The sequence below is a fragment of the Ranitomeya imitator genome, chromosome 3 (assembly GCF_032444005.1).
Source record: "Ranitomeya imitator isolate aRanImi1 chromosome 3, aRanImi1.pri, whole genome shotgun sequence".
In the NCBI taxonomy this organism is placed as follows: Eukaryota; Metazoa; Chordata; class Amphibia; order Anura; family Dendrobatidae; genus Ranitomeya; species Ranitomeya imitator.
In genome coordinates, this window is record NC_091284.1 from 277,923,877 (window position 1) to 277,940,085 (window position 16,209).

The 16,209-nt window shown below is 41.2% G+C and overlaps 1 protein-coding gene across 1 annotated transcript in view; it reads right to left on the reverse strand.

Moving 5' to 3' along the window:
• The window catches only part of ELAPOR1 (endosome-lysosome associated apoptosis and autophagy regulator 1), a 349,091-nt gene that overhangs the window by 112,486 nt on the left and 220,396 nt on the right, over positions 1–16,209 (reverse strand). The window contains exons 11-15 of the mRNA XM_069756493.1: positions 15,672–15,762; positions 15,481–15,586; positions 11,340–11,480; positions 9,928–10,182; positions 3,440–3,613 (exon numbers count right to left, since the gene is read on the reverse strand). Of these exons, the coding sequence (XP_069612594.1) occupies positions 3,440–3,613; positions 9,928–10,182; positions 11,340–11,480; positions 15,481–15,586; positions 15,672–15,762 (767 nt within the window). The remainder of the gene's footprint in view (positions 1–3,439; positions 3,614–9,927; positions 10,183–11,339; positions 11,481–15,480; positions 15,587–15,671; positions 15,763–16,209) is intronic.

Consider the following 16,209-nt stretch of genomic DNA (forward strand, 5'->3'; position numbering starts at 1 on the left):
AATGTATTTATTTCCATTTTCCCATTAGGGTTAGGGCTAGGGTTAGGGTTAGGGCTAGGGCTAGGGTTAGGGTTTGGATTACATTTACGGTTGGGATTAGGGTTGGGAGTAGAATTAGGGGTGTGTCAGGGTTAGGTGTGTGGTTAGGGTTACAGTTGGAATTAGGGTTAGGGGTGCGTTTGGATTAGGGTTTCATTTATAATTGGGGGGTTTCCACTGTTTAGGCACATCAGGGGCTCTCCAAACGCGACATGGCGTCCGATCTCAATTCCAGCCAATTCTGCATTGAAAAAGTAAAACAGTGCTCCTTCACTTCCGAGCTCTCCCGTGCGCCCAATCAGGGGTTTACCCCAACATATGGGGTGTCATCGTACTCGAGACAAATTGGACAACAACTTTTTGGGTCCAAGTTCTCTTGTTATCCTTGGGAAAATAAAAATTTGGGGGGCTAAAAATCATTTTTGTGGGAAAAAAAAAGGATTTTTTATTTTCACGGCTCTGCGTTGTAAACTGTAGTGAAACACTTGGGGGTTCAAAGTTTTCACAACACATCTAGATAAGTTCCGTGGGAGGTCTAATTTCCAATATGAGGTCACTTGTGGGGGGTTTGTACTGTTTGGGTACATCAGGGGATCTGCAAATGCAACGTGACGCCTGCAGACCAATCCATCTAAGTCTGCATTCCAAATGGCGCTCCTTCCCTTCCGAGCTCTGCCATGCGCCCAAACAGTGGTTCCCCCCCACATATGGGGTATCAGCGTACTCAGGACAAATTGGACAACAACTTTTGGGGTCCAGTTTATTCTGTTACCCTTGTGAAAATACAAAACTGGGGGCTAAAAAATAATTTTTGCGAAAAAAAAAAAATTATTTTAACGGCTCTGCGTTATAAACTGTAGTGAAACACTTGGGGGTTCAAAGCTCTCAAAACACATCTAGATAAGTTCCTTAGGGGGTCTAGTTTCCAAAATGGTGTCACTTGTGGGGGGTTTTAATGTTTAGGCACATCAGGGGCTCTCCAAACCAACATGGTGTCCCATCTTAATTCCAGTCAATTTTGCATTGAAAAGTCAAATGGCGCTCCTTCCCTTCCGAGCTCTGCTATGCACCCAAAAAGTGGTTTACCCCCACATATGGGGTATCGTCGCACTCAGGACAAATTGCACAACAACTTTTGTGGTCTAATTTCTTCTCTTACCCTTGGGAAAATAAAAAATTGGGGGCGAAAAGATCATTTTTGTGAAAAAATATGATTTTTTATTTTTACGGCTCTGCATTATAAACTTCTGTGAAGCAATTGGTGGGTCAAAGTGGTCACCACACATCTAGATAAGTTCCTTAGGGGGTCTACTTTCCAAAATGGTGTCACTTGTGGGGGGTTTCAATGTTTAGGCACATGAGGGGCTCTCAAAACGCAACATGGCGTCCCATCTCAATTCCTGTCAATTTTGCATTGAAAAGTCAAATGGCGCTCCTTTCCTTCCGAGCTCTGCCATGCGCCCAAACAGTGGTTTACCCCCACATATGGGGTATCAGCGTACTCAGTACAGATTGTACAACAATGTTTCGCATCCATTTTATCCTGTTACCCTTGGTAAAATAAAACAAATTGGAGCTGAAATAAATTTTGTGTGAAAAAAAGTTAAATATTCTTTTTGATTTAAACATTCCAAAAATTCCTGTGAAACCCCTGAAGGGTTAATAAACTTCTTGAATGTGGTTTTGAGCACCTTGAGGGGTGCAGTTTTTAGAATGGTGTCACACTTGGGTATTTTCTATCATATAGACCCCTCAAAATGACATCAAATGAGATGTGGTCCCTAAAAAAAAATGGTGTTGTAAAAATGAGAAATTGCTGGTCAACTTTTAACCCTTATAACTCCCTAACAAAAAAAAATTTTGGTTCCAAAATTGTGCTGATGTAAAGTAGACATGTGGGAAATGTTAATTATTAAGTATTTTGCGTGACATATCTCTGTGATTTAAGGGCATAAAAATTTAAAGTTGGAAAATTGCGAAATTTTCAAAATTTTCGCCAAATTTCCGTTTTTTTCACAAATAAACGCAAGTTATATCGAATAAATGTTACCACTAAAATGAAGTACAATATGTCACGAGAAAACAATGTCAGAATTGCCAAGATCCGTTGAAGCATTCCAGAGTTATAACCTCATAAAGGGACAGTGGTCAGAATTGTAAAAATTGGCCCGGTCATTAACGTGCAAACCACCCTCGGGGCTTAAGGGGTTAAAAGGATGATTCTGACCCCATCAGCAGAAGCTCTCCCTAAACTCGCTAAGTCCGGAGCAGAATGCGGCGAGCAGGGCGGCACCAGGTCTCATACACCTGATGACGCTGTGCGGCCAGCCAATAACTGTAATACCACAACGAAGATGGCTGTGGCATTACAGTGCATGGCTGACAATCCCTGCATTGTCAATGGTGCTCTAAAGAGTGCTAGATTTGCAGGGTGGAGACCCAAGCTCCTGCCGAATAATCCCGGAAATACTCGGTGCTCGCCGAGTACACTGAGCACAGGGATACTTGGGTGAGTACCGAGTAGTGTCAAGCACGTTCACTCATCACTATCAATAACATCTCGACATAGTATCCAATTTGCTCAGCACTGAAAAGATAAAAGGGATTTTATGTAATATGCAAAATGCCACACAGCAGAGCAGTAAAAATAATGAACTAATACTTTCTTGCCTTCCATTCATCTTGTACCATCTGCTGCTCTTTGCTGGTACATTTACATGGGTTGCAGACGTGACCGTGCATACTGTATACCCCATGTCCGCTGCTATTAACTTGACTGTGGGGTGTGATGTCTGCGGCCAATGCCAGCAGGAATGACGTGCCCAAGCAAGCACTGTTTAAGGGCAGTCTCACACGACATGACCTGGATCTTGATTTTACATACGATTATTCATATCTTCTCTACAGCAAACGCTGCTGCAGGGAAGATATGAATGGGGCTTCAGCACCAGTGGGGGGAACAGCGCTTAATGCAGCGCTGTCTCCTGCATGGCACACGGACTGTCCGTGTGCGGTACGTGTTTTACACGCAACCATTGACTTTAATGGGTCCGTGTAATCTGTGCGCTCCCACGGACACTGACATGTCTCCGTGTTTGGCACACGGAGACACGGTCTGCAAAAAATCAATGACATCTGCACAGATGCATTGATTTTAATGTGTCTACGTGTGTCAGTGGCTCCGGTACGTGAGGAAACTGTCACCTCACGTACCGGAGCCACTGACATGTGAAACCGGCCTTACTGCTATTGCCGAATGTGTTCTGCATTTTACGTATTTTAAAAATCATATGATGCATAAGCAATGCGATACATTTCTAAAAATATAGGTTACAGGTTTACTGTACAGGACTTAAAAACAGATTATTCTAACTATACATTTATAGGCAAAGTAACAAACCTGGTGTCCACAAAGGCTGAGACTGAACTGATGATAAAATTTCACCCCTCTGCTTGTGAAGCTGGGATTTCCAGTAAATGTTGTTGTGTTCTGAAGTAATGAAAAATCATACTGCAGTTCCCTTCTCCCCTCTGATATTGTAACGTGGCAATCATTATAGCATAAGGAATGAGCCTAGAACAAATTATTAGGGGAGAAAAGTCAGGGATCCACAAAACTCGTGATAAGCACAGAATTACTGCAGTATGAAAAAACTGCTTAAACATTAATTATACAGTGGGTACGGAGAGTATTCATACCCCTTTAAAGTTTTTCCACTCTGTTTCATTGCAGCCATTTGGTAAATTCAAAAAAGTTCATTTTATTCACATCAATGTACACTCCGCACCCCATCTTGACTGAAAAAAACAGAAATGTAGTAATTTTTGCAATTTAATAGAAAAGAAAAACAAATATCACATGGTCATAAGTATTCAGACCCTTTGCTCAGACACTCATATTCAAGTCACATGCTGTCCATTTCCTTGTGATCCTCCTTGAGATGGTTCTACTCCTTCATTGGAGGCCAGCTGTGTTTAATTAAACTGATAGGACTTGATTTGGAAAGGCACACACCTGTCTATATAAGATCTCAGTTCACAGTGCATGTCAGACCAAATGAGAATCATGAGGTCAAAGGAACTGGCCAATGAGCTCAGAGACAGAATTGTTAGATCTGGCCAAGGTTACAACAGCATTTCTGCAGTACTCAAGATTCTCAAGAGCACAGTGGCCTCCATAATCCTTAAATAGAAGAAGTTTAGGACCACCAGAAGTCTTCCTAGACCTGGCCGTCCAGCCAAACTGAGCAATCGTGTGAGAAGAGTCTTGTTGAGAGAGGCAAATAAGAACCCCAAGATCACTGTGGCTGAGCTCCAAAGATGCAGTAGGGAGATGGGAGAAAGTTCCACAAAGTCAACTATCACTGCAGCCCTCCACCAGTTGGGCCTTATTGCAGAGTGGACCGATGGAAGCTTCTCCTCAGTGCAAGACATGAAAACCCTCATAGAATTTGCTAAAAACACATGAAAGACTCCCAGACTATGAGAAATGAGATTCTCTAGCCTGATGAGAAGATAGACCTTTTTAGTGATAATTCTAAGCGGTATTTCTGGAGAAAACCAGGCACTGCCCATCACCTGCCCAATACAATCCCAATAGTGAAACATGGTGGTAGCAGCATCATGCTATGTGGGTGTTTTTCAGCTGCAGGGACAGGACAACTGGTTGTCATTGAAGGAAACATTAATGTCGCCAAATACAGAGATATCCAGGATGAAAACCTCTTCCAGAGTGCTCTGGACCTCAGACTTGGCCGAAGGTTCACCTTCCAACAAGACAATGACCCTAAAGCACACAGCTAAAGTAACAAAGGACTGGCTTCAGAAGAACTTTGTGACCATTCTTTACTGGCCCAGCCAGAGCCCTGACATAAACACAGTTGAGCATCTCTGGAAAGACCTGAAAATGGCTGTTCACCAAAGTTCACCATCCAACCTGACGGAACTGGAGAGGATCTGCAAGCAAGAATCGCAAAGGATCCCCAAATCCAGGTGTGAAAAACTTGTTGCATCATTACCAAGAAGAGTCATGGCTGTACTAGCTCAAAAGGGTGCTTCTACTCAATAACTGAGCAAAGGGTCTGAATTCTTATTACCATGTGATATTTCAGTTTTTCTTATTTAATAAATTAGCAAAAATTACTACACTTCTGATTTTTCTTTTCAGTCAAGATGGGGTGCAGAGTGTACATTAAAGAGAATCTGTCACCCCATTTTAGGCCCATAAGCTAAGGCCACCGCTATCAGGGGCTTATCTACAGCATTCTGTAATGCTGTAGATTAGCCCCCGATATAACCTGAAAGAAGAAAAACAAGTTATATTATTCTCACCCAGGGGTGGTCCCGGTGCGGTCCGGTCCGATGGGCGTCACAGTCCGGGTCCGGGGCCTCCCATCTTCATACGATGACGTCCTCTTCTTTGCTTCCTGTCACGGCTCCTGCCAAGCATACTTATCGGGAAAGGTCAGAGAGGCCCAGCGCAAGCGCACAGGAGTGCTTTGCTCTGCTCTCAACAGGGCAGATAAGTACGCCTGGCAGGAGCCACGACAGGAAGCAAAGAAGAGGACGTCATCGTATGAAGATGGGAGGTGCCAGACCCAGACCGCGATGCCCACCGGACCGCAATGGGACTGCCCCTGGGTGAGTATAATCTAAGTTGTTTTTCTTCTCTTTCATGTTACATCGGGGCTTATCTACAGCATTATAGAATGCTGTAGATAAGCCCCTGATGGTGGTGGCCTTAGCTTATAGGTCTAAAATGGGGTGACCGATTCCCTTTAATGAGAAAAAAAATTAACATTTTTGAATTTACCAAATGGCTGGAGTGAAAAATTTAAAGATATATGAATACTTTCCATACCCTCTGTATATCTGCATTATATACATTACATACATGCATATTATACTATACACACACACACACACACACACACACACTTAATGAAATTGTAAAACTAAGAAGAAAGTTCTAGAGTTATGGAAATCACAGAATCGATAGACATGACACTCATACTTGATACTGAATAAATCAAGGTTTTGAAAATTCCATTTTGTCATCATTTGCAGATCACTAACATTTTTATTTATTATCAGATTTCTGAAATTCCACGGATATGGAGATAGGTGGTGGGTAGCAGCACTCGACTTTCTCTATCTCCAAATTACAGGTTATTTTTAAAGATGAGAGTGATTTAAAATACAAAGAGAATTATGTGGGACTGTAGTTTAGGCCTGTTGGAAATATAGTATTAAAAATAAAAACCTAAAAAGACTGCTATTCATTGGTGCTGGTTTCCAATGTACTCAGCCAGTAGGGCTAATAAACCTTATTGCCAAATTCAAACCCAGATACATTTCCTGAACGGACTGCAAATATTTAGAAACATTTGAGAGATTACTGCCATTTTCAGTTATTTACAGTTCATCTTGCAATTTTTCTTTTATTCTATACACCCTACATAACTTAATTTGCATATGGTGCAATTTACCAAATGTAAAAGTAAAAATGGTTTTGTGGTTAAACTGTTTAATGTTCTAACATTTGTCATTCTACAGTAATAGTTTCCAGAAAAGTTTTTTGTTTAAATTTGCAAAAAGTACATGGTTTCCCTTTATGACGTTAGAAACCAGTGTGTGTTAACAATGTTTCAATGTTTTTTCTGAGAACATTCTAGACTGGGGAAAGCAAATTAGACATTTTTTTTTTTTTTTTGGGGGGGGGGGGGGGTTATAAGTGGAAGATGTGCAACTTCCTGAAAGAAAGCTTTTTAATATACCTTGATATAATTCTAGTAAATATTAAATTATTCATTATATAGCTGAAATGCAAGTGTGCAGTGATAAATATCAGCTTATCAATGGAAGAGTTACAAGCAATGGACACATTGTGAAATTTTGTTGAACTCTTTCTCTGTACTGTGTTTTGCCCTATTCAGAACCCATTTAGATTAACAGAATCTGCTGAAATGCTTACATAACTGATTTTATTTCACAGAGACCAGCTCCTCTGCGTTGCAATTGTGTTTATTTGTAGCAAGCTCACATCTATGAATAGCTTTATGTTATGTTTAAGGTGAAACCACTATTCCAGGATTTTAAGGAATGAGTCACGGCTAGTGATGAGCGAGTATACTCGTTGCTCAGGTTTTCCAGAGCACGCTCGGGTGGTCTCCGAGTATTTGTTAGGCTGCCGTCACACTAGCAGTATTTGGTCAGTATTTTACATCAGTATTTGTAAGCCAAAACCAGGAGTGGAACAAATAGAGGAAAAGTATAATAGAAACATATGCACCACTTCTGTATTTATCACCCACTCCTGGTTTTGGCTACAAATACTGATGTAAAATACTGACCAAATACTGCTAGTGTGACGGCAGCCTTAGTGTTCGGAGATTTAGTTTTGATTGCCTCAGCTGAATGATTTACAGCTACTAGCCAAGATGAGTACATGTGGGGGTTGCCTGGTTGCTAAGGAATCCCCACATGTAATCAAGCTGGCTAATAGCTGTAAATCATTCAGCTGCCGGGATGAAAACTAAATCTCCGAACACTAAAGGTACCGTCACACTCAGCAACTTTCCAACGATCACGACCAGCGATACGACCTGGCCGTGATCGTTGGAAAGTCCTTGTGTGGTCGCTGGAGAGCTGTCACACAGACAGCTCTCCAGCGACCAACGATGCCGAAATCCCCGGGTAACCAGGGTAAACATCGGGTTACTAAGCGCAGGGCCGCGCTTAGTAACCCGATGTTTACCCTGGTTACCATTGTAAATGTAAAAAAAAAAAAAAACACATACTCACATTCCGGTGCCTGTCACGTCCCCGGCGTCCGCTTTCCTGCACTCCTCCTGCATCCTGTGTCAGCGCCGGCCGTAAAGCAGAGCGGTGACGTCACCGCTGTGCTCTGCTTTACGGCCGGCCGGCGCTGACACAGGATGCAGCAGGAGTGCAGTGAAGCGGACGCCGGGGACGTGACAGGCATCGGAATGTGACTATGTGGGTTTTTTTTTACATTTACAATGGTAACCTGCTGCGTGTCAAACACAACGATATCGCTATCCAGGACGCTGCAACGTCACGGATCGCTATCGTTAACGTTGTAATGTTGTTCAGTGTGAAGGTACCTTAACAAATACTCGGAGACCAACCGAGCGTGCTCAGGAAAACCTGAGCAATGAGTATTCTCTCTCATCACTAGTCATGGCTTGTGAAATCTGTACCCAAAGCAAAACACCCTAGACCCGTCCAGCTTGAATTTTCCATTCCTTACTTATAAATAAAATGTCCTTAGACCCATCTCTCCATGGACTTCATTACTGACTTGCTATCCTCCAAAGGGAAGACTTATGTGGGTGGTGGTGGACAGAGTAAGGCCGGCGTCACACACAGCGTATGAAAATACGGTCCGTATATTACGGCCGTAATACGCTGAAAAGTCCCGAAAATAGTGGTCCGTAGCTCCTCCGTAGGCAGGGTGTGTCACCGTTTTTTGCACATGGCATCCTCCGTATGTAATCCGTATGGCAGCCGTAATGCGTGTTTTTATCGCAGGCTTCCAAAACCGACATACAGCTATACAAGGGATCCATGTGTTAAAAAAAAAAAAAACATATATACTGTCTCTCTCTCTCTCTATATATATATATGTATATGTCAGGGAGACACATATATGTATATATATTATTACTTAATACAGCGCGAGATAGCAGAAAGCTGGTAATTCAATTACCGGCTTTTGCTTTCTCCTTCCTAAACCCGACATGATATGAGACCTGGTTTACATACAGTAAACCATCTCATATCCCCTTTTTTTTGCATATTCCACACTACTAATGTTAGTAGTGTGTATGTGCAAAATTTACTATCTAGAACAGTCACTACTGACTTTTGTAGTGTGGAATATGCAAAAAAAATGGTGATATGAGATGGTTTACTGTATGTAAACCATGTCTCATATCATGTCGGGTTTAGGAAGGAGAAAGCAAAAGCCGGTAATTGAATTACCGGCTTTTTTCTCTAACAGCGCTGCGTATTCCTCGCAAGTCACACTGCTGGTCCGTGTGTAATCCGTAATTTTGGGGCTTCTATTGACTTTCATTGACGTTTTATTTGCGCAATACGGTGACAAACGCAGCATGCTGCGATTTTCTACGGCCGTAGAAAGCCGTATAATACGGATCAGTTTAATACGGCAGATAGGACATTTTCACTGTTTTGGAGTCCACTGATGGCATACTTTGTGTAACTATAGCCAACTTTTGGCATTATGAATTGTCATCTTTGGCTTGTATTCAGTGGTTGGACTAATGAAAACTCACTTAATAGAACTCCCTGTAAACAGGTCTTGTGATTATGCGAAGCAGATTTGAACCCTGTAGTGAACGAAGAAACAGAGGACAAGTTTTACACACCACATGCCTTAGCAATCATTATGTGCCACATGCCCAAGTGACAAACTCCAGTATATGCCAAAATGACATTTTAGGAATACACGAGGTGCATAGGGATATGTTCGGCATATGCACTAGAAGCCTGCTTGCTGCATACACCAAATGTGAGGTTGAAATGAAGCATGAACAGAACATTACAAGTGCAGGTCAGAAATTTCACAAACTGCCATGTAGCAAAGGTGGAATCCTATGAAGGTGCCCTATCTACCAAGCTCTTTATTATGACCCACACTACAACTACTAATCATTACTAAAGGTTTATCTATGGAGAGTACACTGGTATGTGCTTGATTATATTTGCTTGTTTGCTATGGGCATAGCTCATCCATCAGGACTTCAGAATTACAAAGGGTGTCCAAATACTTTTTGCCACATACTGTCCCTATATATTTATATACATTTTTATTTTCATTTAATGTTGATACTTGTTACTTACATCATTGCTCTTCGTTTCTGGGCCACATTCAGTACAAGATTCTTCTCCAAAAATTAAATGAGATGGCAGGTAAGTATTCTTTGGGCAAGAAATGCAGCTGCTTGTTTTCTTGTCTATGTAATGGCCGGATAGACAGGAGATACACTGAGAGTCAGTGCCCAGGGCACATGGCTGACACCAGGATGCAACCCCATCCTTTACATTAGTAATGTTAATGGAATATATTTTTGCCATATCTGCTGTATATTTGCGGCCCTGGATATTTAAAAAAAAAAAAGAAAAAAAAAAAAGAAAGTTAATGGGCCAACAACTTTTTGCTGTAAAAACACAGTAGTTGCTAAGGCTGCTCCATCCTTGCTAAATCAAGTTGGGGTAGGCATTGGTATCTTCATTACAGGAAGTGCTCCTCCTTTGACTGCTTCCTCTAACTACAGGGTCCCCAAAGTCAAACTCAGAATACCCTGTGAAAGTCACCATCTTTAGAAATTAAAACGGTCAGCTTCTATGCTCCATTACCCAGCGGAGTGAAGACGTGCTGGAGCACAGCAGGCCCGAGTGAGATAGTTTTCATCTCTCACAGTCTCATAGCAAACACTTCTAGTAGCTCTCGTAGTGCTGTGAGCTCTACCAATCATAAGCAGGCATCTACATACAATGGGGAAAAGACCATTCCCCTTCTAGAATTTACAACAGGCTGTGTGTGAGATATAATGACACAGTCTGCTCTCCTAAAAGAATGATTACATGTACCAGAGCACAGCAGACCTGAGTGAGTAACAGCTTTCATCTCCAGCATCACAAGCATTGCACTTGCTTTGACAATGCTACTGTATATTTGGTCCTGCCAGTAAACCTCATTCAAATTTCACTAGAAGTGTATGTAATGAGACTAAGCGTCTGCAGCACTGTCCCTCCCCAAACGGAATGCCAGAAAGAGATGAAAGCCATCAGTAAATCATACTTGGGTTTGCTGTTGTCCAACAGTCATTAGTCTGCAGTGAGAAGAGCATGCAAAATAAAAAGTTTTATTCTACTATGCAGTGCCTATTGCATTGTGTGTCCAGTTCAATATAAAAAAAAAAAAAAAATCAGTGACAAGTCCTCTTTAAAGGTCTTGTTGTTTTTTTGGTCTCTATAGTTTAGGTTTAATAGCAGTTCCATCCCTTTAAGACAGTGAAATACAATTATAAGAAAATCTGCATTGTATAATCATACTTACCATTTTTTTTATTGCTCCATAATGCTAGATTTAAGCACCACCCTGATACCACCTAGCAATGGCCCCAAAATGCCCACAGAAAGCATAAGCTGACCCTTTCTGTATCCCAAACTAAGATTTTGTAACAAAAGCAGAATAAAGCGGAAAAGTATGCATAATAAGCACGCAAAACTAATACAGACTGCTTACTTACTCCATCTGTTCGAAAACTGGTTCTTTGGAATGCCCAAGAAAAAGTAGTGTTTGCGTTAATCACCAAATGATGAGAATATGACTGCTTATCTCTAGTGCCATTCCAGCTTTCTATCAGTGAACTTACTTCCATATTCACGGCCTAAGAGTTAAGAAAAAAAAAAGAAGGAGGTCCACATAAATAACTCTATTGTGATGGGCAAATAAGGAGAAACTGTAATATACAATACAGTAAAAAAGTTGCCACATGGTTTTTTTTTGCCTTCCTCTGGATCAACATGTTAGGGCATGTTAGGTTAGGCTATGGGTTGAACTAGATGGACTTCAACCTTAATAACTATGTAACTACATGAGATTGGCCAGACGGTAGGTCAGTGGTTATTACTGGTATTTTGCAGTGCTGGGGTCCTGATTCAAATCCCACCAAGGGCAACATCTGCAAAGAGTTTGTATGTTCTCACTGGGTAGAACGGTTTCCTCCCACACTCCAAAGACATACTGATAGGGAATGGATATTGTGAGCCCTATTGGGGACAGTGATGATAATGTGTGTAAAGCGCTGCGGAATATGATAGCGCTATATAAGGAAGTAAAAATCAATAAAAATAAAATATTTCATTGATAGTTTCAAATAAAAATCACGTTGTCAGTGATTGCATGTCTTGACTAGAGATGCACGAATTTGCTCGGTTCCCTCTTATTCGGCAAGCTATAGAGCTTACTGAATAAGTTGCAGAGGGAACCCAGCTTCCTGGATCGTACTGACTGATCAGCTGTCCAGCTCCGCAGCTGCATGTGTCGCGGCTGTGTGACAGGCAGAACACATGCATGGAAAGCCCAACAAACAGGCCATCCCTGCATGTGCTGTGACTATCACAGCCGCGACACATGCAGCTGTGAAGCCGAACAGCTGATCAGCAGGAGACCCCTGTTGTCATTGCCGGATAGCTATGAGCACCGCCCAGCAGTCAGCAGCGCTCATAGCAGATGATCATTTCATGCTGTGTGTAGCACAGGCGATCGGGTGATCGCAGTTTCTAGTCTCTCATACTATTCAAGACTATTGAAGCAAGTGAAAAGTAAAAAAAAAAAAGTAAAAAAAAAAATATTTTAAAAAGTTAAACAAATATTAAAATCAGCCCCCCATTCAAAATAAAACAATTCCAAAAACATAAAAAAATACACATATTTGGTATCGCCGCATTCGGAATCACCCGATCAATATATAAAAATAATTATTCCGATCGCTAAACGGCATAATGAGAAAAAAAACAAAAAGCCAGAATTAAATTTTTTGGTCACTGCAACAATGGGCAATCAAAACATTCTATCTACACCGAAATTGCATCAGTTCAAACGTAAACTTGGTGCGCACAAATAATCCCTCGCCCAGCCTAAGATCCCCAAAAATGGAGACACTATGAATCTTGGAAAATGGCGCTTTTACAAAAAAAAAAAAATTATAATTTTTTTTTTTATTTTTACAAATTTTGAATTTTGTTTTCACCACTTAAATAAATAAGAACCTATACATGTGTTGGTATCAATGAACTCATAATGACCTATAGAATAATATTGGCAGGTTAGTTTTAGCATTTAATGAACACAGTATATAAAAAAAAAAAACAATTGTGGAATTGCACTTTTTTTTGCAATTTCACCGCACTTTGAATATTTTTCCCATTTTGCAGTACACTATATGGTAACAATCAATTTTATTGTTCAAAAGTGCAACTTGTCTTGCAAAAAAGAAGCCCTTACATACATGGCCATATTGAAGGAAAAATAAAAAAGTTATGCTCTGGGAAGAAGGGGAGCAAAAAACGTAAACTCAAAAAAACAGGAAAAAAAAAAGGTGAAGGGTTAAGCGGTAATTTTCTGCATATGAGAAAGATATTTAAGCTTCCATCAAACAAGTATGAAAATTGCATAGCACATGGACTGTACATAGATGATAGCGAAGTGATGTTTCATTTTTTTTTTTTAATAGACCCATAGATTTACATTGTCAAGTTTGATCAGTGACTCGGATCAAAATAAGACATCTCTCTCTTCACTTAAAAAAAAAAAAAAGCAGGTGTGAACAGCCTCAGACACTCAAAAGCAATAAGAGGGTTCTGCCAAGGACACATTATTGGACTACAAAGGACCCATACACTGGTTTTGCACAGGGGCCCTTTTTGGTCTGTCTACCCCGATGCTCCGAGTCCTGTCCCACAGTCATTTCCTCTCTAAATAATAACAGGCAACAAGTTCATTATGAAACTGCCACAATATTGAATCACAGCAATACCACAGAAAAAAAGTTGATATGTCTGCAGCCTCCGCAGGTAAATGGGAACTGAATTAATCCAAAGGCTGCAGGAATACAGGTCCTTCTAAAAAAAATAGCATATAGTGTTAAATTTCATTATTTACCATAATGTAATGATTACAATTAAACTTTCATATATTATAGATTCATTATCCACCAACTGAAATTTGTCAGGTCTTTTATTGTTTTAATACTGATGATTTTGGCATACAACTCCTGATAACCCAAAAAACCTGTCTCAATAAATTAGCATATTTCACCCATCCAATCAAATAAAAGTGTTTTTTAATAACAAACAAAAAAACCATCAAATAATAATGTTCAGTTATGCACTCAATACTTGGTCGGGAATCCTTTGGCAGAAATGACTGCTTCAATGCGGCGTGGCATGGAGGCAATCAGCCTGTGACACTGCTGAGATGTTATGGAGGCCCAGGATGCTTCAATAGCGGCCTTAAGCTCATCCAGAGTGTTGGGTCTTGCGTCTCTCAACTTTCTCTTCACAATATCCCACAGATTCTCTATGGGGTTCAGGTCAGGAGAGTTGGCAGGCCAATTGAGCACAGTAATACCATGGTCAGTAAACCATTTACCAGTGGTTTTGGCACTGTGAGCAGGTGCCAGGTCATGCTGAAAAATGAAATCTTCATCTCCATAAAGCATTTCAGCCGATGGAAGCATGAAGTGCTCCAAAATCTCCTGATAGCTAGCTGCATTGACCCTGCCCTTGATGAAACACAGTGGACCAACACCAGCAGCTGACATGGCACCCCACACCATCACTGACTGTGGGTACTTGACACTGGACTTCAGGCATTTTGGCATTTCCTTCTCCCCAGTCTTCCTCCAGACTCTGGCACCTTGATTTCCGAATGACATGCAAAATTTGCTTTCATCAGAAAAAAGTACTTGGGACCACTTAGCAACAGTCCAGTGCTGCTTCTCTGTAGCCCATTTCCTGCACACGCCTGTGCACGGTGGCTCTGGATGTTTCCACACCAGACTCAGTCCACTGCTTCCTCAGGTTCCCCAAGGTCTGGAATCGGTCCTTCTCCACAATCTTCCTCAGGGTCCGGTCTCCTCTTCTCGTTGTACAGCGTTTTCTGCCACATTGTTTCCTTCCAACAGACTTACCATTGAGGTGCCTTGATACAGCACTCTGGGAACAGCCTATTTGTTGAGAAATTTCTTTCTGGGTCTTACCCTCTTGCTTGAGGGTGTCAATGATGGCCTTCTTGACATCTGTCAGGTCGCTAGTCTTACCCATGATGGGGGTTTTGAGTAATGAACCAGGCAGGGAGTTTATAAAAGCCTCAGGTATCTTTTGCATGTGTTTAGAGTTAATTAGTTGATTCAGAAGATTAGGGTAATAGGTCGTTTAGAGAACCTTTTCTTGATATGCTAATTTATTGAGACAGGTTTTTTGGGTTATCAGGAGTTGTATGCCAAAATCATCAGTATTAAAACAATAAAAGACCTGACAAATTTCAGTTGGTGGATAATGAATCTATAATATATGAAAGTTTAATTGTAATCATTACATTATGGTAAATAATGAAATTTAACACTATATGCTAATTTTCTGAGAAGGACCTGTAGTCTGGCTGCATGTACACTGAAAGGGAGAAAAGCAAGAATAGAACTAGGGGTCAAAGAATGCTTGTAAGTTAAATGGAAAACTTCACAAGTTCAACACTCGCAAAACACAGGACAGGTTCTCCTTAAAGGAATTCTGTTGCTAGGTTTTTGCTATGCAATCTGAGAGCACATGTGAATACGTAAAAAAGATCTCTATGAAAAAACTTCTTTAATGGAATACATAACATACCTTCATAAAGAAAAGCTGGCAGTTCACAGAACATTTCATATCAAACACAAACGTAATCCGTGACACCTCATTACTTTCTCCACCTTCAGGTAATTGCTGTGGGGAACTGAAGAAGAATAGGAAAGAAAATAAGTAAGTGAAAAAGGCAATAAAAGTGTTTTTGTTTTTAAATCTGGGTTAACTATAGTTACCTGAAGGCAGGAATGTTCATTGTGAGTATCATATAATCATTATCTGAAGATCCGCCAGATGTGTATATATAATCTCCAGCCACTTCCCAACCTGTAAAACAAAGATGAATGTTTGCCTTCAAATAGACATTTGCAGCGCCCCAGAGTCCTGGTCGTTGCAGTAATGTAGTTCTTCCACCAAGGGGAGTGATGTTACGTCTGATGGCACCAAAAGAGTTCACCCTGCCAGGTATCACAGCCACACACACTTCACACGCCAGTCCACCAGGGGGAGCTAAGGGTTCTGTTCACTAGGCCACTCCTCACATAGGGTAAAACTGGTGGGTTGGTTAGGAAGTTAGTCAGTTCAGTGGAGGAGAGGAGAGCTCCTGGCTGGGGACTGACGAGGAAAGGTCTCCAGGTCGAGCTGGCTGGGGTGATCCTGGTCAGATCCAGACTAAAAAGTCTGAGGAGGAAGGAAAGAAGGACACAGAGCTGCGCCTGCAACCCATGCGGCAGACTCCTAAGAGAGGACAAGAAGGGAAGTGTGCTGTAGTGA